The following is a 27,524-nucleotide window of genomic DNA, read 5'->3' as shown; positions in this document are numbered from 1 at the left end:
ACCAATCAGGAGCCACGACCGTCCCTTCCACGCTGTTAGGCCAATGGGATACCGCGTCGTGTGACCAGGGCGTGGGCACGTGACTCTCCACGCAACGATTTTTAAACATTTTTTAATTTTTACGAAACAGGAGTTATGATGTGACGGAATGGAGGAATCTTCGGATGGTTGATATTTTCAATTTTTTTTTCCTCTTGGGATGTTCATGTTGTTGTTGTTGTGGAGGGAGCGGGAGTCATGCGGGGCGAGCTGTTGGTTGTCATAGTCACCGTGAGGCGGGGCGGGCCGCTGGTTGCCGTGGTCACCGTGCAGCAGGGAGGGGCGGGGCGGCGCCGGTTGCCATAGTCACCGTGCGTCCAGGGAGGGGCGGGCCGGTGGTTGCCATGGTCACCGCGCGGCGGGGGGGGGAGCGGACCAACGTTTGCCGGGGCGAAAGGGGGGCGTGGCGATCAGATCGGAGGGCGACCATTGGTGGCGACGCGCTGACCTCAGCACGGCGGCAACCTATGAAAAGCCGGTTGGCGGGCTGGGCGCTGGCTCAGGTGCGGCACGTGCCTCAGTCCAGGTGAAGAGTAGCACGACGGCAATAATGGCCGCCGTAGTGGGCTGAAGGGATCAAGTGTTTTGGGATTGGGGGAATGAAAGGGGTTGGATTGAGGCTGGGTATGTTAGGGGGAGGGGGATGTGGATTGGAAACCTGAGGAGGAAGGCTGGATGTGAGGGTGTGGTGGTAGAGAGGTTGGCCAAGCTGGGAGTAGCTAAAGGAAGACATTTAGCTACTGGGATGAAGGCTTCAAATAAAAGAATGGGGATGTGAGGGATAAGTTGTGTATGGTGAGGTGAGGTGTGTTGTGGAAGAATGCTGAGCATGAAGTTTTGTGAGGTAGGACATTGAGGTGCTGAGTGGACATGATGTGGGGCTTGGAGAGAAGTTGCACAACTTGGGTTGTGCTTGCAAACAAATAGTTGGGGAGTTGGTTTCTGTTAGCTAGCACTGCAGTTCAATGTGGTCAGTTGACTCAATATCCTGTTCTGTTCTTCTACTCTTTGATCCTAAGTACTATAACTCCTTGAAAGCATTGGATCTTAACCACTTGCTGTGGTTGATAGTACTACTATTTCACCCTTTTCTGGGTGAAGATGTTTCTTACCTCAATTCTCAATAGCTCACCCCACCTGTGTGCTTACACTAACCCTGTGGTTCTGAGATCCTTGTTCATCAAGAACATCCTTCAAGACAGACACAGAGTAAAAAGAAGGGCCTTGGTGTTTGCAAGGGAGAAAGTGGAAGATAGAACTGTGGGGTTATAGAGTGAATGAATAATCATGTTAAGAGCTAAGGGGGGAAATAAAAAGGAAGGGATAGATTGTAGGACAACTTGAAGGGGGAGGCACAGGGAATTATTGGGAGGATGGTGGAATGAATGAGTGATAGAATGTGAGGATTAAGGGAAAAGGATGTTAAGATGGAGCAGACTTGGGGGCTGAAGGGAAGGATGTGAGAGTGTTGGGAAAGACCTGCAAATGTGTGGTGGGGATGAAAGAGGAAGAACATGATGGGTTGGGGAGGTAGAGGGTATGAAGAGGAACTGCTGGGAAGAAATGAAGTGACTTTTTCTGAGACTCTTTCTGTGAAAGAGTTTAAAATGTATGAAGTGGAACCTATATAATCTGGAGGCTGAAGTTGCTGAGGTTATGGAAGGAGGGGTGGATTGTGATTCTCTTCTCATGTCTATATGAACTAGTAATCTGGAGACCCCAGGCTAATGTTCCAAAGTTTGGTTTAAATCTCTCCATAGCAGCTTGCAGTGGTTCAAGAAGGTAGTTCACTGCCTGTCTTGGGGCAATAAATGCTCAGGCAGTGATGTCTTTATCCATGAATAAATGTCATGAGAAAACTAGTGTATTTTCAACTTGGTTTAAATTTTGAATTGTATGCTACCTAAAGGGGGAAAATGAGTGGTTTTATTAAACTGTAATTCTTGAAGTGCATAATTCTGAATCCACAGTTTGAGGTATTCATGATTTATTGGACCAATTTGTTCAGTTTTTCTTGTTTGTTTTCCTTTCTCTGGGTAATCTCATGGTGACACTTTCAACCATGATTGTAAAAATACATCTGTTTCAGTGCCTCCTGAATGAGGAAATTAATGTGCTGTCCCTGTCTACAAGTGTTTCCAGACCTGCAGAAATATGGCTAACTGATAAGTGCCTTGTAAAAGCCAAGCCACACTGTTCAAAAGCAATTGCAGATGGGCCACCAATGCTAGTTTTGCCAACCTCCATATTTGTTGAGGATGCCCAAAAACGTTTGGACCTTGGGGTCATTTAAGCATTTGATGTTACGTACTTTGGCTGGGCAGGAGATTTTTTTTCCTAATAAGGTTGAGTCTTTGCCTTTTATGTAAAAAAAACTTCCAATGGAAGCGAAGTCTGAGCACTTATAAGGCAGAAGCAGATTTTTGATCATCTGGGGGTTAAAGTGCACTGGAGTAGTCAGGAATGTGGAAAGGAGGCCACAGTTGGATCAGTATGATCTTGGTGAATGGCTAAGCAGACCCGAAGGTTTGAGTGGCCTACTTCTCTCGTGCTATGGAAAGAGACAGGCTTGTGTGCAAAAGGTGCCATGACTAGACAAAGAATAGGATTTGTCACAGGTAGACTATTTGTCTTGATTCTGTGTGTCTCCCCTCCAAATGGCCATTTGAAATGGTTGATGTCAGCTGCCTTCAGTGCTTGGAATGTTTTGTACCAGCTTGGGCAGTGTTTCACTTGCCTCAGTAAGTAACATGTTTGTTCAGAGAGCTGGTGCAAACATGGGCTGGAAAGTTTCTGTGCTTGTAACCATTCTGTAGTTCTGCATCTTAGTTTGAGTATCTTTTCACTTCAATAGCCTTGTAAAGGCATAGTAAGCCTTAAATGATTCATTTGGCATTAATGCTTTGAGTTCAACCTGATGCACAACGTATGATATTGGATGAAGGCAAAAGTCTTTTCACGTTAGTGATTGGATTTGGTGTTCATAAGTATGTGTTCTAACTGTAGAAAGTTGACTGTCTCCAATTAGTCTTGGTAAGTTGCATGTTTTTGTCCTGCGTATCACTGAGCTACTGATTTTTGCCTGTTGGTCTTGAGATGTTGCCTCTCCTTTGGGAGTTCCATACGTGGTATCTTCCAGCATGTTGAAGTGCTCATTCAGTGTAACCTTGAGCTGGTAGGGTATCACAACCTAATACTATACCAGGTCCTTAGGCTGTACCCTTCTAGGAGATAGTGAGGACTGCAGATGCTAGAGATCAGAGCTGACAATGTGGTGCTGGAGAAGCGCAGTGGGTCAGGCAGCATCCAAGGAGAAGGAGAATTGACGCTTTGGGCATGAGCCTGAAGAGGGGCTCATGCCTGTAACGTCGATTCTCCTTCTCCTTGGATGCTGCCTGACCCGCTGCGCTTTTCCAGCACCACATTTTCAGCTGTGCCCTTCTACCTGAGTGAAAATGTTTTTCTGTAGAAATATGTTGCCCAAATATCTTCCCACCCTCATTTTTGACAGACTGGATATTGAATTTGGTGCCTTGCTAGCTATTGTTCAGGAGACGTAGAATTCAGAACCGCAAAGCCCTGTTTAAAAGTTACTGAAATAATTCTTCCTGTAAAATGTGAAATGAACTTCTTTATAGAGAAAGCAGGTGCTGGAGGAACTTGGTTGGTTTTGCAGTAACTGAAGAGAGAAACAGTTTCAAACTGAATGTGACTCCTTTTTCAGAACTGAAATTGTTGCCCATGTTCATGATGCATTTGGCTACAGATGTTGCTACAGATCCTAAAAGGGTGAAAAACTAGGCTAGTTAATACCTTCACATTTCTACAATAGCAACTGTATGTCATGGCTTAGCCCTGTAGACCTGATCCTATATGATGTGTATGATGGTGTATGTACACTCAGTTAATCTTGTGTATCAATTGATTCAGGAAGATTTGCCAACAAATAGTCTTTGTTTAAAATTCACCTGTTGAAGCTAAACTCTTTAATGGTATTAATGTACTCCAAGTCAGAGTTGCACAGCCTGGGAACAGACCCTTCAGTTGAACTTGAGGCTGACCAGATATCGTAAATTAATCTGGTCCCATTTGGCCCATAATCCCTCTTAAACCCTTCCCCATTATGTACCCATCCAGATACTTTTTAAATGTTGTCATTGTACCAGCCTCCCCCTCTGGCAGCTTACTTCATACACTCTTCACCCCCCCCCCCCCCCCCCCCACCTTCAATCGTGGTAACATCATTGTAAATCTTTTCTGAACCCTTTCAAGTTGAACAACATCTTTCCTATAGCAGGGAAGCCAAAACTGAACACAGTTTGCCATAATCACAAAATGATGTGCTTAGTCTAGGATTCTATCAATGTTCAACTTCATAATGTTTTTAGCTCATTTTTGCACTCGAGGTTAAACTTGGTTGAACAGCTTCTGGATTGGCAATTATGCACTAATAAGGTGAATTCAACCTCTTAAATATTGCTTGTAGAGAAGTTGAACCTGACTTGAGCATAATTTCCAAGACTAAATTTCAAATCTTAGGTCTGGTTTACTGGAGAATTGAACAGTGACTGTGGAGATTTCCCTGAACCTGCTAATTGGCATGTGATTTTTAACTCCCTTTTTTTTTCTTTGTTGCAGACCACCCCTAACTGCCCTCATTTACCATCATGAGGCACAACCAGACCCGTGCTCAGAATCCCTCTTCGGTCACCGTTCAGGTGAAGCCAGGGGTTTCAAAATTGTCACATCAGGGCCGGGATTTGGTTTCTCGGAAGCCACGGCTGCACGAGAGGGGTGAAGGGGAATCCAGTAAGATGTCAAAAGTCTCAAAGGAGGTTCCGTTTGTCGTACAGCACCAGGAGTTGGAAGCATTTCTTAAACTTCTCGGTATGTCTGAATTCATTGTATTGATCAAATTGTGTATTCTGATGTTTTATATTTCTCCTTTCAAACTCTGCAGCTGGAACGGATATGTAACTGCCAAACTGATAGATGTCACATTGAACTGAAATGAATATTGAGATTGGTGCTAGTCATTTAGTACTTGAGCAGGGATGAAGATCTGTCAGAATACTGGAATGAATATCTAACTAACATCCCCAGTTAGGTGGGCATAAGGGGGCTTGGACTATTGTTTAGAGTTCCTGGGCTAGTTTGTTGACACAGGTTTACATTTCCACAATGCCCTTAACCCTGGGGCACCCTGAGTGCTTTATAGACAAAAGGTGTTGCCTTTGTAATGTAGGTCATGTGGCACTGAGCTTTCACAAAAGCACAATCTGATAATCCTGAGAATGCCTACAACTTGGTAAACAGGCCTTCCTGAAGAAGGGCTTATGCCCAAAACGTCGATTCTCCTTTGCTGCCTGACCTGCTGCTCTTTTCCAGCAACACATTTTTAAACCGGTCTTTCGGCCCAACAAGTCCACACTGCCTCTCTGAACAGCATCCCACCAGATTCTTTCACCTTTTATCCCATGGCCAATCCACCTAACCTGCACATCTTTGGACTGTAGGAGGAAACCCACACGTGGGGAGAATGTGTAAACTCTGCATGGAGTTGCCTTAGTGTGGAATCGAACCAGGGTCCCTGGTGCTGAGACAGCATGAGACCATTTAGTCCAAACATGGCTAAGTTTCTCGACCCTATTCTCCTGCTTTCTTCCCATAAACCCTTGATACTCCAGAACCTATCTATCTTGGTCTTAACTATACTCAATGAGCTGGCCCCCACCCCTTTCTGTAGCAACAAATTCCATAAATTCACACCTCTCTGGGTGAAGAGGTTTCTCCTTAACTCTGTTCTAAAAGGTCTTCCCTTGGATCCAAGGGCATAACCTTAGAGTTAGTCTCGCCTACCAATGGAAATATCTTCTCAACATCTACTGTCCAGACCATTCGGCATTCTGTATGTATCAATTAGATCACCACCCCCATATCCTTCTTCTAAACTAGATTGAGTTTGGACTCGGTCTTCCAAGGTTCCTTATGTAAGACTTTTCATTCCTGGGACCATTCTTGTCAACATGAGGGCTAGTAAATCCTTCCTGAGAAATGGGGCCCAAAACTGCGCACAATACTCCAAATGTGACCTGACCAGAGCCTTAGAGCCTCCAGTAAGTCCCTGCTTTTAAATTCAAGCCATGAAAGTACATGCCGTTATTGCATTTGACTCAATCTGCAAGTTCACCTTGAGAGAATTCTAGTCTAATCTCTCCAGTCTCTTTGCATTTCAGACTTTTGAATTTTCTCCCCAATTAGAAAATAGTCTATCCTCCATATTCCTCCCACTAAAATGCATGGCTTCACATTTTTTCATGTCTTACTCCATCTGCTGCTCTTTCGCCCACTCACCTAACCTGTCCAAACCTTCTGCAGCCTCCATGCTTCCTCAATGCTATCTGTCCCTCTAGTTATCTTATTGCAGGCAAACTTAGCCAGAATGCCTTCCGTTCCTTCATCTAGATGGTTATGTAAAAGTGAAAAGTTGTGGTCCCAGTACTCAGCCTTGCAGAACACCACCTTGTCACTGGCTGTGATCCTGAAAATAACCCTTTTATCCCCACACTGCTTTCTGCCAGATAGCCAAGCTTCTATCCATGCTAACACCTTGCCTCACACCATGGGGCCCTTAGTTTATTCAGTGGCCTCCTGTGCAGTATTTTGTTGAATACCACCATAGTCAAGGTAGATAATATCCATTGGCTCTCCTTAGTCTAACGCTTTCCTCGAAGAATTCTAGCAAATTTCAGACATGACCTCCCTTAGGTGATGTGCTGATGACTTTGCCTGACTTTACCATACACTTCCAAGTATTCCAATCTCATTCCTCAAGTAGATTCCAAGATCTTAGCTGTGACTGAGGTTCGGCTAATTGTTCTGTAATTTTCCTGTATTGGCCTACTCTCTTAAACAGAAGTGTCATGTTTGTATTTTCCAGTCCTCTGGGACTCTTCCTGATTCCTGTGATTCCTGAAAGATCACCAGTTACACCTTCACAAACTCTTCAGCTATCTCTTAGAACTCTGGCATGTAGTCTCGTCCAGGACATTTTAGCCACTTTTAGGCCATTCAATTTTACTAGCTCCTTCTCCTTGGTAACAACCACCATACTCAGCTCTGCCATTACTCTGAATTTTTGGAATATTACTAGTGTCTTCTACCGTGAAGACTGACAAAGCAATTATTCAGTTCCTCAGCCATTTCCTTGTTTGTCGCCATTATCTTTCCAATGTTGTTTTTCAACAGTGCAGTGTCCACTTTTGCCTTTAAATTTTTTTGTCCTTAGTCAAAACACTTAATCTTCCTTAAATTATTGCTTAGTTCACCCTTGTATTTAATCTTCTCCCTCCCTTTTTTTTAATTGATGCCCTCTGTTAGTCTTCGTAAGCTTCCCAATCCTCTGGCTTTTCCATTGTCCCTCACCGCATTCACTGCTGCCTCTTACTTTTATGCTATCCCTCACCTCCCTAGTTGAATCATCCTCCCTATATCATGCTGCTTTATCCTCAGGAATCTGTCTCTTCTGAATTATTCCCAGGAACCCTGCCATTGCTGTTAGATGGTCTTTTCTGTTAGGCTCCTTTCCTGGTCATAGATCTACAGCATAGAAACAAACTCTTCGGTCCAACTCACCCATGCTGACCAGATCTCCCAACCTAATCTTGTCCCATTTGCCAGCATTTGATCCATATCCCTCTAAATTCTTCCTATTCAGATGCCTTTTTAAATATGTAATTGTACTAGCTTTGCCACTTCCATTGGCAAATCATTCCATATATGCACCACCTGCTGTGTGAAAACATTGCCTCTTGGGTCCCTTTTATGTCTTCCCCCGTCACCTTAAACCAATGCCTTCTAGCTCTGGACTCACCCACTGAGGAAAATACCTTGTCTATTTACGCTATCCATGCCCCTCATGATTTTATAAACGTCTATAAGGTCATTCCCCCCCCCCCCCCCCCCCCCCCTGCCAAAAAGCCTCTGGCACTCCAGGGAAAACAGACCAGAATTTCACAGTATTCCTAAAGTGGCCTAACCAGTGTCTTGTACAACTGCAATGTGACCTCCCAACTCCTATACTCGTATTCTGTCCAATAAAGGAAAGCGTACCAAATGCTGCCTTCGCTATACTATCTACCCGCGACTCCACTTTCAAGGAGCAATGGACCTGCACTCCAAGGCCTTTGTTCAGCAACACTCCCTAGACCTTACCATTGTGTATAAGTCCTGCTAAGATTTGCTTTCTCAAAATGCAGCACTGCTGTACAATTCTACCCATCTCCTTCCTCATGCTGCTGTAGTTGCCTTTATTCGGCTGTAATGCTGTTACCTTTGATTCAATCTTCTCCTTCTCAAATGGCAGAGTAAATTCAATCATTATGAAGGTTTCTTTGCCTTATACACCCTCATCAAGTCAATCTCACTGCACAACACTAAATCCAGTAATGTCTGTTCCCAGTGGGTTCCACCACAAGTTGCCGCAAAAGCCATCTTGTGGAAATTCCACTAATTTTCTTGCAATCCACTGCCAATCTCATTTTTCCAGTCCATCTGCATATTGAACTTCCCTAAGATCACTAACTTTGCCTTTCCTGCACGTGTCTTCGATCTCCTGATGTAACTTGTACCCCAGCTCCTGACTACTGGTTGGAAGCCTGTACATAATTCCATCTATGGTTTTTTTTCACCTTTGGCCATTCTTTAATTCTACACACACACCCCTGACCCACTTCATTTCTTACTATGGATTTAATTTCATTTCTAAGGCAATCCTGCCCCCTCTACCCATCTGCCTATCTTTTTTCAATAGTATGTACATCCTTGAAGATTCAGTTCCCAATCCTGATCCCCTTGCAGTTATGTCTCTGTGATGCCCACCCCATTATATGTACTAACTTTGGTCTGTGCCTTAAGCTCCTATACCTTATTCTTTGTACTGCATGCATTCAGATATAACCCCTTCAGTCCTGTAGTAACTGTGCCTCTTCTAATTGTCACTAGTTTATCCAGTGTGCTTAAGCTTGATTGTTAACCCTTTTCATGTTGTCCAATTTCTGTGCCGGAGGTTTTTAATAACCTCTGCAGAGATCTGCACTCTTAGCACCTCTAAATCGGATTTTGTAATTTCCCCGATAAGTGAACCCCCCCCCCCCCCCCCCAAAAACCCTATCCAGTTTAGTTTAATGTCTGCAGCCCTAGTTAGCAATTCACTAGGAACTCTGGTGCTAACCACTGAGCCACGTTACAGCCCCATAAACCATACCTGCTGAAACTCAGCAGTGCCCTGTTGTCTTGGATGCGAGTTTTCTTGTGCTCAATCTCTGGAGTCGTATTTGAGCCCACAGCTTACTGGAACAGAGATGAATGTTACAACCAATTTGCAAAATTTTTAATGCCAACTTGATGGACATAGCTTGGACTCTCTGCCCTGACTTGAAGGTGCTGACTGTGAGGGTGAAATTGTACAGGCGTCAGGCATTCTTCACCAAAACCAGATGGACTGCAGCAGTTCAAGGGACAGTCTACTGTTACCTTCTCAAAAAGCAATTAGGAATGGGTAATGCATACTGCGTTTGTGTCCATGGGGGAAGGAGAGAAAGTTTAGAAATGACAGCCACAAAACCTTGATGTCTTGACATGGATAGTATTTTTGAATGAAAGCAATTTTTTTTTCTCATACTGCACCAATCCTTTTATTTTTGTTTTGCTGGTGGGATGCACACAGTCACATAGATATGGTATGATCCAAATGAAAATACTTTGCTGCCTGTGATTCCGTGGCATGCTGAAATAACCCTGAGAACAGCTGCTAGTTTAGAATGGTCCAGTACTGATGGGATAAAGTTGCTCAGTGAACTACACAAAATAAACACATTCAGCATGAGCAGTTAATTTTAGAAGCTGTGGTCGCATAGGTCACTGGCTGCCATTCTTTTCAGCAACTATCCTTGAGCAGCAGTGAGCTGAAGGACTGCCTGGAACTATTGATTTCTGAAGAATTAACATTGATTGGCTTTGAGCAATTAAAATTGTGATTTTGTTAATATGCCCCAAGGAACTTGATTGTGTTCTTGAGCAAAATATGATATCAGGACACTTGAGGATATGCTGGAATAGGACACCATGGGAGATTTGCATTTCTTTAAAAAGGATTCTTTAAAGGTTGTGGGAATCAGAGGCTTGGCACTGAGGCAGCTGAAGACTAAGAGTGAAGTAAACAAAATGGGGCATGACAGATATCCAAGATTTTAGCAGTTCTAGTATTGAAACAGGCAGGGAAATGTTACTGAGGGAGTGAAAGCCCAAGATGTGCACCTTTCCTTATTATTTAAGTGGCATGTTGAATCGTTGGAGATGAAATTCAAAACTGGTGCAGTTTGAGAATAGAAGGGTGTCCCATTCATGATGGAGGTGGGGAGGAATCTCCTCTTAATCGCACAACATAGAAACAAACCTTTTGGTTTAATTTGTCCATGAATACCATGCTTCCTAAGTTAAATTAGTCACGCTTACCAGCCTTTGGCTCTCATCCCTTTAAGCCTTCCCTATGTACCTATCAAGGTCTTTTAAATGTTACAACTGTACCTTTCTGCCACTTCCTTTTGATGGTTCATTGCATTTGTGAACCACTGTCACCTGTGGCTGCAGATGAAACTAATCTTGGTAGGGACACCTTCAATTTTTTTTTTCTCTAACTTGATGCAATATCCTAGGAAACACTTGATCAGGTATTGGAGATTTATCCACTTTAAGACCTCCAGCATCACCTCTTCTGTAACGTGAATTGTTTTCAAGGCATCTAAATTTATTTGTTTCTTGGCCTTGACTTCTTTCCATTTCTTTCTCCACAATAAGAACTCATGTGAAATATTTTAGTATCTCTCTCCCATCTCCTGTAGTTCCACACCTAGACAACTTTGACTTTAAGGGCCCAATTCTCTCCCTGGTTTCTTTTTTTACTCAATGTACTGTGGAATCTCTGGATTCTCCTTAATCTTACTACACTACTTCATCCCTTTTTTTTTGTCCCCTTTAGTTCCCTCTTAAAAATGCCCCCATACTCTTAGACAATCGGGAATCAAGTGAATCTATATACCTAATGACTTCTTATTTATGATCATAGCCTCAACACTTTTATAATGGAATTTTCTTCTTGGTGAGCAATGGCAGTTGGATCATTTGGATGTATCCTAGACTGAATTAGACATCCTTGTGATAAAGGATTCACAAGCAAGGAGAAGGTGATCACATGTGGCCTCAACTCCACTTTCCAATCTGATCAATTATGGCTTCTCACCAAAGTAGCTTCAAAGGGCTGAATGGCCAACCCCTAGTTATTTTGTTCTACCTTTTTGATCAAGGTGGTTGGTGCCAGATTTAAACTTCATTCTGAAGAAAGTCCAGAACAAGACTGGAAAGATTAAAAAAAAAACCCAAGAGGCAACGTTTTCAGAGGGTGGTGCATGTATGCAATGAGCTGCCAAAGGAAGTGGTGGAGGCTGGTACAATTACAGCATTTAAAAGGCATCTGGATGGGTATATGAATAAGAAGAGTTTGGAGGGGAATTGGCCAAGGGGACTAGATTGATTTAGAATATCTGGTCAGCATGGACAAATTGGACCAAAGGGTCTGTTTACATGCTGTACATCTGACTACAATCGCTTCTCTAATGCATTGGTGGCAGTCTTGCTAAAATGCCGAGCCAGGATTAAAAGTCACCCTTTTGAGATCTGCTGAATCTTCCTGATACTAGAGGAGCAGTACATCTTGTGGCTGTGATGCATCTGCTCCTGCTCATCAATGTTAAACTCGTAAAAGGGTAATGTCCAGCTAATTATTCCTGAATCTCAGTCCCAGATCCTTGCCTTGTTAAAGGTTCAATTTGGTGATTCTGTCTTGGTTCTGAACTCTCTCTCTCATTCCACTGTGAATAAAAACACCACCAAGTGTAGAATGTGATACCTGACTGTTCTCAAAGAATGAGCTGACCTGCTGTCTTGTTTCTGAAAGAATGGAGAAATCAGAAAAGCTGCTGTATTTTTCAAAAATCTCAGCATTTCCTCTTCTTTGTTTTGACATTTTAGGTTGTCAAAAATGTTGTGGACTGTCAATTCTTGGAAAGATTGCATTGTGTTTTTAAAAAAAAAATTCTTCCCCCATCCTACCACTGTTACCTTTTCATGGATTTTTGAGGTTTTTTTCAAAAAACTTAGTTTATTTGTGCATTTGGATTCCCTGAAGATGTTTGGAGATGTCCCTAAGTGGGCATCGATTGCCTATTCCCATTTTATTAAGGTAAATAATGGTCTTTCTTCCTCATGGTGCTCCAGTGCTTGCTTATGCCAGGTGATTAAAGGAGATCTAATGGTGATATGGGATGCGGTGTGATGTAGAAGTTTGTCTTTCCACAGTCAAACTGCTTGCCCTCCTTGGTTGAAGGGAAGAGAAATGTTTGCAGTATCTGCAGTAACTGAGCTGAGTTACCATATTGTCTCATTGCCATGACCTGGTAGTAGAGGCAGAGGGTTGTGCAGCCAGCAGTGGAGGCATCAAGTAACTGATTTTGTGGTGTTATAATCGATGTGTAGCTACATCCAACTAGGATCATGCAGACTTCTGTGTATTCCTCTGACTTGAATCTTTGCAGCTGAGGGTCTGCATTGGTGGTTGATTATCTTGTAAAGAGGACCCTGCATCTGGTCTTCTGTAGTAGCTACATTTTTCACCCAGCTGATTCAGTTCAGTTTCTGTTGAGTCATGAAGCTATTGATGTAGGAATTCATTATCATGCAGCATCAGTTGGGCAGTGTCCTGGGGTTTGGTTTCAGGTTATTAACTACCAGTACCTGTCCCAAAGCAGGTGATTTTTCACAGGTCCTCCTGCCTAGTTTGGCTACTTCATTACTAGGGCTTTCTGAATGTGAGTTAACATGGCCCACCTGTTGCACTGTCAGTCTGTGGCTTGTAAAACTGCTTCAGAGGCCTGCACCTGTCCTGAGTAATGCCAAGGAATGTGCCCACTCAAGATCAAACAGCAGACAGATCCCACTGTACATTGCAGAGAAACCAAAATCTTCCTGTTCTGATCTAAGTTTGTCCTTCACCCAGTTGGAAACTGGCCTGTATCAGATGGTGGTTTGTGTAATCTTGTGTACAGATTGTCAAGTTTGCCAACATTACAACACATACCTTTGCAGCGTTATAACCTACTATAGCATCGTTGTTGTGGTTCTGTTTGCTGAGCTGGGAATTTGTTGCAGAGATTTTGTCCCCTGTCTAGGTGGCACCCTCAGTGCTTGGGAGCCTCCTGTGAAGTGCATCTGTGATGTTTCCTCCAGCATTCATAGTGGCTTGTCTCTGCCGCTTCCAGTTGTCAGTTCCAGCTGTCTGCTGTAGTGGCTGGTATATTGGGTCTAGGTCGATGTGTTTGTTGATTTGAATCTGTGGATGAGTGCCATTCCTCTAGGAATTCCCTGGCTGTTCTGTTTAGCTTGTCCTATAATAGTAGCGTTGTCCCAGTCAAATTCATGTTGCTTGTCATCTGTGTGTGGCTAGTCATGTTGTTTCATGGCTAGTTGGTGTTCATGAATGCAGACCGTTGTGCAAAAAAATCCCATGCAAGGACTGCACAAAACACTACATAGGACAAACAGGAATACAGCTAACAGTCCGCATTCATGAACACCAACTAGCCACGAAACAACATGACCAGCTATCCTTAGTAGCCACACATCCAGATGACAAGCAACATGAATTTGACTGGGACAACGCTACTATTATAGGACAAGCCAAACAGAACAGCCAGGGAATTCCTAGAGGAATGGCACTCATCCACAGATTCAATCAATAAGCACATTGACCTGGACCCTATATACTGGCCACTGCAATGGACAGCTGGAACTGACAACTGGAAGCAGCAGAGACAAACCACTATAAATGCTGGAGGAAACATCACAGGAGGCTCCCAAGCACTGAGGATGTCACCAAGACAGGGGACAAAACGTCTGCAACATAAATTCCCAGCTCGGCGAACAGAACCACAATGAGCACCCGAGCTACAAATCTTCTCTCAAACTCTGAACTACTACAGCATCATTCACAAGTACTTTGAGATGTGTTGCTTAAAATGCTACATATTACACATTATATAAAAATTTGATCTAGAGATATGCCCTTAAGTCTGTGCTCTCAATAAGATCATGGGCTGGTCTGATAGTCTCATTCCACTTTGCCTGTTCTTGGACTCCAACTGTTTGCAAATATGTCCAATGCAACTTTTTGTAAATATTCAGAAATTGTTTTGTTGGAGGGGAATTCCCCTCTGCAGTGGAATGACCTCACGTGGCTGGGTGAAGATGCTTCCTTTTGGATTCCTGCAAGTTAGAGCATGCTCAGGGCTACAAACTGCAAGCCACCAGAGGGCACCTTTGTACTGCATTCAAAAAGTAAAAAATGAGGTCTGCAGATGCTGGAGATCACAGCTGCAAATGTGTTGCTGGTCAAAGCACAGCAGGTCAGGCAGCATCTCAGGAATAGAGAATTCGACGTTTCGAGCATAAGCCCTTCATCATCTGCATTCAAAAAGTCTTGAAACCGTGAGGGTAGGTGGGGGCTGGTTGGAGGTGGTAGGGAGAAACTGAACTTTGCCTTAATGTCCAGTTAAATAGTGAGTGGCAATAAAGTGGAGGCAAAAAAAGTTTGGTAGCTCGCTATATTTGGTCTGTATTTTGTTTCTTGCAGATGACGAGATGATTCAGGATTTCCTCTGGATGGACAGTTGCTGCCGAATTGCAGATAAGGTACTGGGGAGTGGCAGCCACGTGCAGTTGAGATACTGGGCTCGAGACATGAAATGAGTAGTTCTAATTTACTGGCAGTCTTGAAACTAACACCATTCCAGCCTTGGGCGACTGAAGGTTGCACACACTCCTTGTATCTGCGTGAGTTTCCTCTGGGTGCTTAGGTTTCCTCCCACAGTCAATAGTTGTGCAGGTTAGGGTAGATTGGCCATGCTTAATTGCCCTATAGTGTTCGGAGATGTGCAGGCTAGATTAGCCATAGGAAATGCTGAGCTAGGGTAGGGGGCTGGGTCTAGGTGGAATGCTCTTTCGAGGGTTGATGTGGACTTGATGGGCTGAAAGGCTTCCATGCTATATGGATTCAGTGTGCCCTGCAGACATTTGAGCACTGTCTAATGGCATTTATTGTTCACCCCACTCAAGTTTATAGTTCCAAACCAAACACCATGTTAGAATTATTTTCAGGTTTTGCAGTTGTGGTTTGAACTTGGTCAGATAAAATCTGAACACTAAGTCCCAAGGCTCAATGTATTAAATTTTCAGCGATCTGTACTCGTGTTCAAAGTGCCAAATGTACTGGCACTTCAGAGATGCAGGTGTTGATGAAAGTGGTGCCATTTAATGTGGTCTGGGTGACAACAGCCTGCTGGTAGCATTCTGTAGATATTCACTCACCTCCACCTTTGGATGTCACTCTGATCCCAGTTGGTCCATATATCCTTGGCTGCCTTCCAGTCATGATTTAGATTCTTGAATGGCATCTACCTGTGCAATTAATTGAATTATGCAATCTATACTAAAGCAAAAAAAAGCTGGAAATCGCAGTGGGTCAGGCAGCATCTTTTGGAGAGACCTGATGAGTCGTGCCTCAAAACGTTAGCCTGCTCTGTCCATAGATACTGCCTGACCGGCTGATCTCCAGCATTTTTTACTGTTTTAGTTCAGATTTCAGCATCTGCAGAAATTAACTCCCATTAGGCAATTTACCTGCGTACTGGCAGCAATCTCACTCAACCAGTCATTCCACATTCTGCAAACTGAACATGACTTCAGTGGTCATATGCACAATTTTCCCTGTCTTATAATAAATTGTTGGAAGGCACTGACCATACAGTTGAGACAGTCAATGTAGCTCAATGATGTGACATACTGTATACCAAATGTTGCACAGTGCTAATTGAGTGGTGAGCTGAGTTTACTTTCAAGATTATATCTTGATTAGCATAACGTTGAAAGGTCAAGAGGAACTGGTTCAAAACATTGTGAAACGGGCACAATCTGCCCCTGCAACATGAGTGTTTACTAGTTTTGCACTACACTGACTCCTCTTTGGTTCAGGAGTAGGTTCTAGGACTGAGACTCTGAACCAAACTTGTTCCTGTTTTGAGCAAGAATCAGTGAATGAAACAGTGCAGTGAACGGGAGTGGGATCACACCAGGGTTAGTTGTGGTATCCAGACTGCTGAACTAGCTTTGCTAATCTAGGATGCTGTGATACATCTTTATTTCACAGAGCCAACAAGTCTCATTTACTACTTGTATCTGAACCCCAACTGCTCTTTTTCAGTATTTACTGGCCATGGTGCTGACTTACTTCAAACGTGCAGAGCTTCACATCAGTCAGTACTCCAGAATGAACTTCTTCTTGGCGCTGTAAGTACATGCCTCTTAATTGTGGCAGGCAGCCTCCTCCTGTAGGGTTGGGTCGGGTGCTTATTGTCTGCTCAGAATCTATTTTTATCTTTGCACCTGGAAGGCAGTTGTGACTCCAAGTCTTGCTTTTATAGCATCATACAGTACAGAAACAGACCTCTTTAGTCCGACTTGTCCATGCTGACCAGGTTTCTGAAACTAAACTGCTCCCACTTGCTTGCAGTTGGCCCATATCCTTCCAAATCTTTCCTATTCACATTTGTCCAAATGTCTTTTTAAATGGTGTAACTATACCTGCACCTACCACTTCTGGCAGATCATTCCTCATACACACCATCCTTTGTGTGGGATTCACTCTTAAAAGAATATAATGCCTCAACATTTGTCTCTTCGGAAAGCTTCTCACTTGCCAGTGGTCCCTTCACCTGAGAACAGTCGACTCAAGTCAATTTTTTGCAAGTTCCCCTCATACTGTCCATTTGCTTTACTCCAGTTAAACTTTCACTTTTATACAAGACCTAACCTATTCCACAACTCTTTTGAAGCTTTTAGAATAATGATCGCTGGCCCCAAAGTGCTCCTCCACTTCAGTCACTTGCCCTGCCTTATTTCTTAAGAGCCGATCCAGTTTTGTTCCTTCCATTAGTAAGTGTATCTACATAAAGTCTGGTTGAAGATTTGTAGCTCGGGTGTCCGTTGTTGTGGTTCTGTTCGCCGAGCTGGAAGTTTTTGCTGCAAACGTTTCGTTCCCTGGCTAGGGAACATCAGTGCTATTGGACCCTCCTGTGAAGCGCTGCTTTGATGTTTCTTCTGGTATTTATAGTGGTTTGTTCTTGCCGCTTCCGGGTGTCAGTTTCAGCTGTAGTGGTTTGTATATGGGGTCTAGGTCCATGTGTCTGTTAATGGAGTTTGTGGATGAATGCCATGCCTCTAGGAATTCCCTGGCTGTTCTCTGTCTGGCTTGTCCTATGATGGTAGTGTTTTCCCAGTCAAATTCATGTTGCTGGTTGTCTGAGTGTATGGCTACTAGGGATAGCTGGTCGTGTCGTTTTGTGGCTAGCTGATGTTCATGGATGCGGATTGTTAGCTGTCTTCCTGTTTGTCCTATATAGTGTTTTGTGCAGTCCTTGCATGGTATTTTGTAAACTACGTTAGCTTGGCTCGTGCTGGCTATTGGGTCCTTTGTTCTAGTGAGTTGTTGTCTGAGTGTGGAAGTTGGCTTGTGTGCTGTTATGAGTCCTAAGGGTCGCAGTAGTCTGGCTGTCAGTTCTGAGACGCTCCTGACGTATGGTAGTGTGGCTAGTCCTTTTGGTTGTGGCATGTCCTCGTTCCGTGGTCTATCTCTTAGGCATCTGGTGATAAAGTTGCGTGGGTATCCGTTTTTGGCGAATACCTTGTATAGGTGTTCCTCTTCCTCTTTTCGCAGTTCTGGTGTACTGCAGCGTGTTGTGCTTCTTTTGAATAGTGTCCTGATGCAGCTTCGTTTGTGTGTGTTGGGGCAGTTACTTTCATAGTTTAGGACTTGGTCTGTGTGTGTTGGTTTCCTGTGTACCCTTGTGGTGAATTCTCCGTTGGGTGTTCTCTCTACTAACACGTCTAGGAATGGACATGAATTTGACTGGGAAAACACTACCATCATAGGACAAGCCAGACAGAACAGCCAGGGAATTCCTAGAGGCATGGCATTCATCCACAAACTCCATTAACAGACACATCGACCTGGACCCCACGTACAAACTACTACAGCTGAAACTGACACCCAGAAGCGGCAAGAACAAACCACTATAAATACCGGAAGAAACATCAAAGCAGCGCTTCGCAGGAGGCTCCAATAGCACTGTCTCCTAGCCAGGGAACGAAACGTTTGCAGCAAAAACTTCCAGCTCGGCAAACAGAACCACAACAGTGTATCTACATGTTTGTTTTTCTATTGAACACATTTTAACAAATTCTTCCCCACCCAACCCCGAAACACTGGCCATCCCACTCTGTTTGGAAAGTTCAAATGCCCTAATGTTCTTGCAAATGTCTATGATCTCTCTGCTATATTTGCTCCTCCATTCCCTGTTTATTGGTGGGGGGGGGGGGGGGTCCTACAGCACAATCCATCAAGGTGATCTCTTGTTGAGTCCTACCCGTATACAGCAGGAAGAGAACCCCCTGCTTCTTTCTATAACAAGAAAAACCAAGCCCACATCCAACTTCAAGACCCCAGCAGTAACTGCTACTGAAGAAATCCTACTTCTGTAGGAGTTTGACCCCACCCACTCATGGAATAGGCAAAATGGCTGCGCCTTAATTGTGATTAAGAATTTGTTTATTTTCACAAGCAGCCTGACAATTATTAACAGGGTTTACTAGCAGGTCTTTGTAATTGCTCCTGCAGGTACCTGGCAAATGACATGGAGGAAGATGAGGAACAATACAAGTATGAGATATTTCCATGGGCATTGGGTGACAACTGGAGGAAGCTTGTGCCGAAATTCCTCAAATTGCGGCTGGACCTGTGGGCTCAAATGGATTACAAGGCGGCAGTCAGCCGGCGATGCTGTGAGGAGGTGATATGCTGGACTTGGTGTTTGTAACTTCAGGGTAACATTGATGCTTTCCTGTGCTTTTTGCTGATAGCCCTGGGTCAGTGGGTCACTTTAGAGCTCAGCCCAGTCTTCGCTGCTGTCCAAATTGTGGGCTAGCAGACTGAAAGCTGACATTCACTGTTTAAAGTGAGCCAGGTTGCTCTGTGGTTAGTGCAGCTGCCTTCCAGCACCAGGGAGCTGGGTTTGATTCCAGCCTTGGGGAAACAGGAGTTTGCACATTCTCCCCATGTCAGTGTGGGTTTCCTCCAGGTCCTCTGCTTTCCTCCCACTGTCCAAACAGTGCAGATGAGGTGGATTAGTCACAATAAATTGCCCAGTGTCCAGGCTGGGTGGGTTAGCCATGGGAAATGCAGGGGAGGGATGTGATTGGGTCTGGGTGGATGCTGTTCGGGGGGGTCAGTGTGGACTCTGGGCTGAATGGCCTGCTTCCACATTGAAGGGTTTCTATAGCTTCATGAATCATACACTGGCTGCTTGGGTGAGCAGGCTGCAAAAGATCCTGTTGCCCTTCAGGGATTCATACTAAGGGCTTGGTGTTGCAGCCCATTGCCTCTCAGAATTATTGGGAGGTGGGTCTGCACTCACTGCTTGGCTGAGCCGGGAGTCCATGTCCAATGCACAGAGGGTATTAAGCAGGGGCCACAGTGGTTATACAAATGTTGAAATATTGCTCACTTCCATTTCTGGCGCTTTGTATACTGTCTGTCATTTTCTTCACCCAATGAGATGTTTGTGCCTCTGGTTTCTTTGCTGAAGGTGATTGCCACTATCCCTTGCCATTATATTTGGCACAGAGACCGCCCAGTTCATCACAGTGGTGCAATCAGAAGCTACCTGCAGAAAGAAACAGTACCTTACCCCCAGGGGCCCAGTGGGACACCACCATTCTGCACACTCTGCAGTCGCTACCGGTGCTACTTGGACCTTGATTCGGATTCTTCATCTTCTTCCCCAGAGGACACTGTCTTGTTGGATGGTGACTGGCCCCAAGATCTATTGATATTGTCACCAGCTGTCCTGATAGACCATGGAATAGAAGGTATGGCCTCACTCAGCCTTGGGGTTGGCTTGTGTTTTTTAAAGGGGATGTCTGTAACCAAGACACTAGCTGAATGATGCATATGTGGATAAGATTGATCACTCATGTCAGGAAGCTTTTCATTTAAGGGAATGAGATTACTCAGCCCATGGAGCAACATAGCATGTGCAGTTAAAATATATCTGGTGAGACACCAAATCTGGACCTCAACTTAGTGACCAATCATTCATGGAATCTCTGCTTTGATAGCTGGGCCATTGCTATTGCCTTTAAGGTGGTGATGAACCCCTGCGTTGATCTGGTGCAGGAACAGACAATGCTGTTAGGGATGAAGTTCCAGGATTTTGTTCCTGCAACCTTAAAGAAACATGCCTGGATGTTTTCTCGGGTTGGAGAGTCTGAGATGGCAGGGGGTGGTGTTCACGTGTATGTGCTGCTCTTGTCCTTCTAGGTGGTAGAGGTTGTGGGTTTGGAAATCGCTGATCTAAGGAATATTGGTGGGTTTTTTCTGCAGCTTTGCACCTTTTCAAGGACATTTACTGCTACCATGCTTCAGTGGTGGGTGGATGAATGTGGTGCTAATCGAGTGTTCTATTTTATGAATGGCGTCAAGCTTTGTATCCAGGGAAGTAGGGAATATTCCATCACAATTTTTAGCTTATACCTTGTAAATAGTGGACTGACCTTCTAGGGTCAGGAGATTAGTTAACTGGTCAAGTTCCTCATCCCTTCAATGGTAATCCCCAGCATATTGTCAGTGGGATTGAGCAATGGTAATACCTTTTGAATGTCAAGTGTTTGATTAGATTCTCTTGTCTGCCTCTCATATGGCAATCTAAGTACTTGCCAATCCAAGGCTGGATATGTCAGTGTCTCGCTGCATGTGGATATGGACTGTTTCAGTATGAGGAGTCAAAAATGGTGCTGAACACTTTATAGCCATCACTGACCGTCCCCACTTTTGGCTCTCTTATGGTGGAAAAGCCATTGAAGCAGCTGAAGATGGTTGAGCCCAGGACATGCCCATAAGGAACACCTGCATATATGTCAAACAGATCCTTCAGGGAGAAAGTGAGGACTGCAGATGCTGGAGATCAGAGCTGAAAACGTTGCTGGAAAAGCGCAGCAGGTCAGGCAGCATCCAAAGAGCAGGGAATCAATGTTTTGGGCATAAGCCCTCCTTCATTCCTGACGAAGGGCTCATGCCCGAAACGTCGATTCCCCTGCTCTTTGGATGCTGCCTGACCTGCTGCGCTTTTCCAGCAACACATTTTCAGCTCAAACAGATCCTTCAGTCCAACTTCTGTGTTGACCAGGTTTTGAAACCAAACCAGTCCCTCCTGCCTGCACCTGGCCCGCAGCCTTCTAAACTGCTCCTATCGATGTACCAGTCCAAATATCTCAAATGTTGTAACTTTACCTGCATCAACCACTTCCTCTGGCAGTTCATTCCATATGCAAACCACTCCGGGGAAAAAGTTACCCCTTAGGATCCTTAGGCTTAAGCAGAAAACGAAAGACAATGCCCTGTAGTTTTGAAGTCCCCTACTGTAGTGAAGAGCTTTTTTGCTTTGCATCTTATCAATGCTTCTCACGATTTTATAACCTCTTGACATCACTCCTTTTAACTCCTTAAACCCCTCTAGTGAAAAATGTCCCAGCTTACTCCACCTCTTTCCAACTCCAGTCCCAGTAACACCCTTCCAAGTTGGGGCTAAAATCTACCTTGTGCTTTGAGACTGATCCAAAGGGTTTTCCTCCAGAATGCCATGACTCAATTTTTGGTCTAGGAGAAAGTGAGGACTGCAGATGCTGGAGATCCGAGTCGAAGAGTGTGTTGCTGGAAAAGTACAGCAGGTCAGGCAGCATCCGAGGAGCAGGAGAATCGACGTTTCAGGCAGAAGCACTTCATTAGGAATGAGGCTTGAGCCAAGCGGTAGAGAGATAACGGAGAGGGTGGGGCTAGGGGATGGTAGCTGAGCATGTAATAGGTGGATGAAGGTGGAGGTAAGGGTTGAGCAAGTAGGTGGGAAGGAAGATGGGCAGGTCATGAGGGTGGTGCTGAGTTGGAAGGTTGGATCTGGGATAAGGTTGGGTGAAAGGAAATGAGGAAACTGGTGAAATCCACACTAATCTCGAGTGGTATGAAGGTCCCAAGGCAGAAAATAAGATGGTTTTTTCCTGCAGGTGTCAGGTGATTAAGGTTTGGCAATGGAGGAGGCCTAGCACCTGCAAATCCTTGGGATAGTGGGAGGGGAGTTGGAGTTTGGCCACAAGGCGGTGGGGTTGTTTCATACATGTCCTGAAGATGTTCTCTGAAGCATTCTGCAAGTAGGTGTCCTGTCTCCAATGTAGAGACTGCTTCGCGAGCAATGGTTACAGTAAGTTACGTGTGGAAATGCAGGTAAATAGCTAATGGATGTGGAATGCTCCTTTGTGGCCTTGGACGTAGGTGTGGGTGCTGACTTTGCATTTCTCGCAGTGGGAGGGATGATGGAGGGCATGGATCTGACAAGAATTGTGGAGGGAATGATCTGCATTCCATAAAGAATATATTTCCTTTCCCACCCCTATCTCTAGTCTGTAAAGACCATTCGCTCCACAACTCTTGTCACAAAGCTAGTCCCTTGTTTTTCAAAAAGCTGTTCCTTAGCTCCAGGTGACTTTGTCCTTGGTTTTTTTTTTCCCCAGAGGGAAACTTAACTGGGCCAGGCTCAGACCAGTTTGGCTTGGGACGGATGAAAAAGATTGAGGCCTTTTGGTTATATGTAAACGGGTGAGACTTCAGGCCAAAGTGGTCATGTTTTAGTAGTGACCTGTATAATGGAAGGGAAGTGGTCCACTCTCTGGGCTGAGCAGTTTTACATGGGTCTTAAACTGGGAACTTCAACAGGGAGCTGTGTGGAAACTTTTTTTTCTGCCCTTCAACTTCAACCTGTGAGCATGTGTCCCATTAATCCTGGTATTAAAGGGAGTTTGCCTATTGGGACTGTATGTTCGGGACAGCATAATTGAGTCTAGTTTGGGTACATTGACTTCCATTGGTTCTTTATTCTGTTCTTTGTTTCATTGTGTAATTTTGTGAATAATTTTTTGTAATATCTAGTAGTCAACCTAGCTCTCACTCCAGGTAATTTTCACTGTACACTTACCAAAACAAATTGCAAAGCTATGGTCTGGGGCTGCCTGCTTAATATTCTGAGTGGTCTGGCCTAGTCCATAACACTCTAGGTCCAAGACCCCCACCAATCCATCCTCCCCTTCAACACCTTCCCCTGCCACTACCAGAATTGAAACCTGCTCCCTCACCTCTGTCCAGGGACCCAAAGGAGCCTTCCGTATCCATCAGTGATTTACTGACACTTCCACACAGGTCACTTACTATATCTGTTGCTCCTGATGCCGTCACCTTTACACTGGGGAGACAGGACGCCTACTTGCAGAATGTGTCAAAGAACCTCTCTAAGACATGCACAAAGCACCCCTGCTGCCCTATGGCTGAACACTTTTTTTTTAAACTCCCTCTCCCACTCTGCCTAGGGTGTGAAGGGACTGGGCCTTCTCTCTCACCAAATCCTAGCCCCCTGATCCCTGGAGGGAGAACACCTGATCTTCAGCTTTGGGACCCTCCAACCCCAGGGCATCAATGTGGATATCACCAGTTTCCCCTTTTCCCCCATCTTCTCCCAGATCCAACCTTCCAAGTTGGTACAGCTCTCGTGTCCTGTCCTTTTTCTGTCCATCTTCCTTCCCACTGATCTGCTCCAGCGTCTTCACCCCCATCTCCAACTGCCTATTGTAGTTCCAGCTCCCTCCTCCCTCGCCTCACCCTTCCATTTATCTCCCTACCCACTTTAGCTGATAGGCCCTTCGGGCATGAGGCTTTTGCCTGAAACGTCTCGCAGGTTGACACCGCATTTTTCAGTATATCTAGTGACTCCTGGCATGCCCTCTGCACTCTTCTTTTGAACCAGATTTGATCTCTTGCTTGATGGTAACTGTAGAGTGGGAGGGATACGCAGATCTGTTGCCCAGTCAAGTCGCTTGATCTGTTTGAAATGTATCCCATTCTGAATGATAGCACCAAGCAGCCTGATGGAGGGTATCCTCGGTGTGGATTTTCCCATGTCCATGTTTGTCCTGCTGTGAAATATTTCAGTAAGATCAATGTTGAGAATTCCTTCCTAACTGTATGTACGGTTCTGTGCTGCCAGCTCTGCTAGACTGATCCTTCCATTGGGCCAGGACATAACCAGAGGATGTTGCCTGGAACATGCTCGTGGAATTGAACTTGCTGTCACATGTCCTGCTATAGCTTAACTACTGAGATGGTCCTGCCAGCTTTGGCACTAGCCCCCAGATGTTAACTGGGACTTTTCAGGTTTGGCAGGGATGTTTATAGTTTTTAGGCACATGGTCTGTTGGGATATTGGTTAAAACAAATCATTTCAAAAAGCCTGAAGTTAAGAGTCGATCATATTTGGGAGTCTGGAGGTATATGTAGGCCAGACTGAGTAAGGGTGGTAGATTCCCTGCCCTGAAGGACATTTTAACGAACTTTTTTTTGATGGTTCCATTGTTGTCAGTGGATCTTTTCCATTGTGATCTTTTTTAAAATGTAAAACACATTCCTTCATCTGCCATGGTGGGGTTCAAACGTGGTCTCAGAGCATTACCTGAGTCTCTGGATAATTAAAATACAACTAGGAAGTGCTGGAGGAACTCAGTAGGTCTGGTAGCATTCATAGAGCGAAGCAAGGGGGTTAACATCTGGGTCTGTAACCCTTGTCAGAATGGAGTTCTAGTGAAGGGTTGCTGGACTCACAGTTACCTCTGCTTCTCTCTCAAAGATGCTGTGAAACTGGAGTCTCTCCAGCACCTTCTGGATGTTTCAGATTTCCAGCTTTGTAATTATTATCTTGGGTTACCAATCCAGCAATAAGATCACCCCAGTCCACTAACTGTTAATCCCTGTTAGCTAAAGCTTCACTAATTGATTGCACCTTGGTTTTCCAACCCCACTGCCCTGTGGCCAAACACTTCAACTCATCCTCCCAAGGTCTTGCAGGTCCTGGGCCTGTGTGGGCCTCCACCCACATGGCATCAGTAAGGCCTTCACCTGCTTCCTCACTTACAGACAGACAGACCCCGCTACAAAAAACCTTATCCCAGTCCCAACCTTTCAGCTTGGCTGTGCTGTCTCAAATTGTCATACTTGTCAATCTTCCTTCTCGCTTATATGCTCCACTCCCCTGTCTGTCCTATCACCATTACCCCCAACTCTCTACCTATTGCACTCAGCCACTTTCCTCCCACCCCTATTGATCTCTCCATTTCCGCCCCCCCCCCCCAGCCCACAAGCCTCATTCCCGATGGACTCATTCCCAAAATGTCAATTCTCCCACCCTTCGGATGCTGCCTGACCTGCTGTGCTTTTTCAGCACCCCACTCTTGACTCTAATCTCCAGCATCTGCAGTCCTCACTTTCTCCTTTTTGGTTTTCCTTAGTCAGCTGCCCCTCCTCCATCCTTTTCAAACACAGTGCCTCTTCTCCCTTGACTATCTCTCTCGCCAGTCCAATTGTTGACCTCCAGAATGTTTGCTGTTCCCTCATTATTTCCTGTGGTCAGATCCCTGCAACATGATTTTGTTCTGGCATTTTTCCTCACATCTGCCTTGTAAGGCTTTATATATTCACTTTGAATGTTGGTACTAGAATTGGATTGCCTCATACTGCTTTTTGGTTATCAGTACTTTTAGATTTTTGTTTTACTCTTAACCATCAAAAGGCTTTTGGCAATTATATATGCTATTGTAGAACAATCATCCTGATATGACCTTTTTAAATGTCACAGGGAATAGAGGTGACTGTTACTGATCTTACAATTATACTTTGCAATGTTTAGTGTTCTTAGCAAGGCTTGTACACTTAATGGTAAGGTCCTGGGGAGTGTTGCTGAGCAAAGAGACCTTGGAGTGCAGGTTCATAGCTCCTTGAAAGTGGAGTCGCAGGTAGATAGGATAGTGAAGAAGGTGTTTGGTATGCTTTCCTTTATTGGTCAGTACTGAGTACAGGAGTTGGGAGGTCATGTTGCAGCTGTGCAGGACACTGGTTAGGCCCCTGTTGGAATATTGTGTGTAATTCTAGTCTCCTTCCTATTGGAAAGATGTTGTGAAACTTGAAAGGGTTCAGAAAAGATTTACAAGGATGTTGCCAGGGTTGGAGGGTTTGAGCTATGGGGAGAGGCTGAACAGGCTGGGGCTGTTTTCCCTGGAGCATCGGAGGCCGAGGGGTGACCTTAAAGATTAAAATCTTGCGGCAGCAATGTTGGGGTAGATAGACAAGGTCTTTTCCCTGGGTTGGGGGAGTCCAAAACTAGAGGGAATAGGATTAAGGTGAAAGAGGAAAGACAAAGGGACCTATGGGGCAACTCTTCCATGCAGAGGGTGATGTGTGTATGGATGAGCTGCCAGAGGAAGTGATGGAGGCTGTTACAATGATGCCATTTAACAGGCATCTGGATGGGTATATGCATAGGAAGAATTTAAAGGGCTAGCACTACTGTTTCACAGCTCAGGACAGTTTCATCCCATCCTTGGGTGACTGTACAGTTTGCACGTTTCTGTCTGGGTTTCCTCCAAGTGCTCTTATTTCCTCCCACAGCCCAAAGATGTGCAGGCTGGGTGGAAATGGAAGGCTACAGGGTTAGAACAGGTGAGTGTCTGGGTGGAATGCACTTCAGAGGGTCCGTATGGACCCAATGGGCCAAATATCCTGCCTCCACACCAGGGTTCTTGGATTTGTTTTTGAAATGCAGAGATCTTAATTTCTAAATGATCTGCCTGGTTTTCAGTTGAATTGTATGGTACCCAGTGTTTTATGTCAGAGCTCTTTATATGCTTCCTCAAGATAAGGCTTTGGGTGTGCTTGCTGATCTTGATTTAAAATCAGAGGAAATTGGCCATCACAGCCTCTATTTTGGAGTGGGGCCACAAAGCACAATGTTGTGTTACATTGACTTGTTTCTGTTAGTCCTACAGGAAGCTTTGGTCAGTACCACACCTGATGGACAAGATTACAGCTGGTGCATGTAGAGTGGTGACCGGTGTGCCTGCCTACAGCTGGACCCTTTTAGCTTTGACACATGCCAGCACTGGTGTTTCTATTACTTAACCCTGTTGAGCATTTTTATGATCTGATGCACTTTATGATTTTTTTTCCCCCTGTCTGGCTGCCAGCTCCCTCCCCCTTGTGAGACTGAGGCCAGGAAGGGAGTTGTTAGCAACTGAACTTTAAATGGTTACACTCAAATGTTAAGACATTTGTTTGCAATTGAATGTATATTTATTGCTGTGGAGATGATTAATGTATAGAATAAATATTGGCAGATGAA

General features: G+C 44.6%; 1 protein-coding gene across 2 annotated transcripts; it reads left to right on the top strand.

Annotated features, from left to right (window-relative positions):
• Nucleotides 1-44: 44 nt before the first annotated feature.
• LOC132836300 (speedy protein A-like) lies at nt 45-27,524 on the top strand. Of its 2 annotated transcripts, none has more exons than XM_060855706.1 (7): nt 45-167; nt 4,678-4,926; nt 14,783-14,841; nt 16,409-16,494; nt 18,881-19,052; nt 19,848-20,130; nt 27,172-27,524. In XM_060855706.1, exons 2-7 carry the CDS (start codon nt 4,707-4,709, stop codon nt 27,195-27,197), a joined length of 846 nt encoding a protein of 281 aa, XP_060711689.1. In that variant the 5' UTR covers nt 45-167; nt 4,678-4,706; the 3' UTR covers nt 27,198-27,524. The 2 variants fall into 2 exon arrangements, with proteins under 2 accessions (XP_060711689.1, XP_060711688.1); XM_060855705.1 differs by having other exon boundaries at nt 27,164-27,524.

This window comes from Hemiscyllium ocellatum, chromosome 46, assembly GCF_020745735.1.
Source record: "Hemiscyllium ocellatum isolate sHemOce1 chromosome 46, sHemOce1.pat.X.cur, whole genome shotgun sequence".
Taxonomy (NCBI): Eukaryota; Metazoa; Chordata; class Chondrichthyes; order Orectolobiformes; family Hemiscylliidae; genus Hemiscyllium; species Hemiscyllium ocellatum.
Note: the sequence above shows the minus strand (reverse complement) of the source record. Positions and strands in the feature narration are given on the sequence as shown.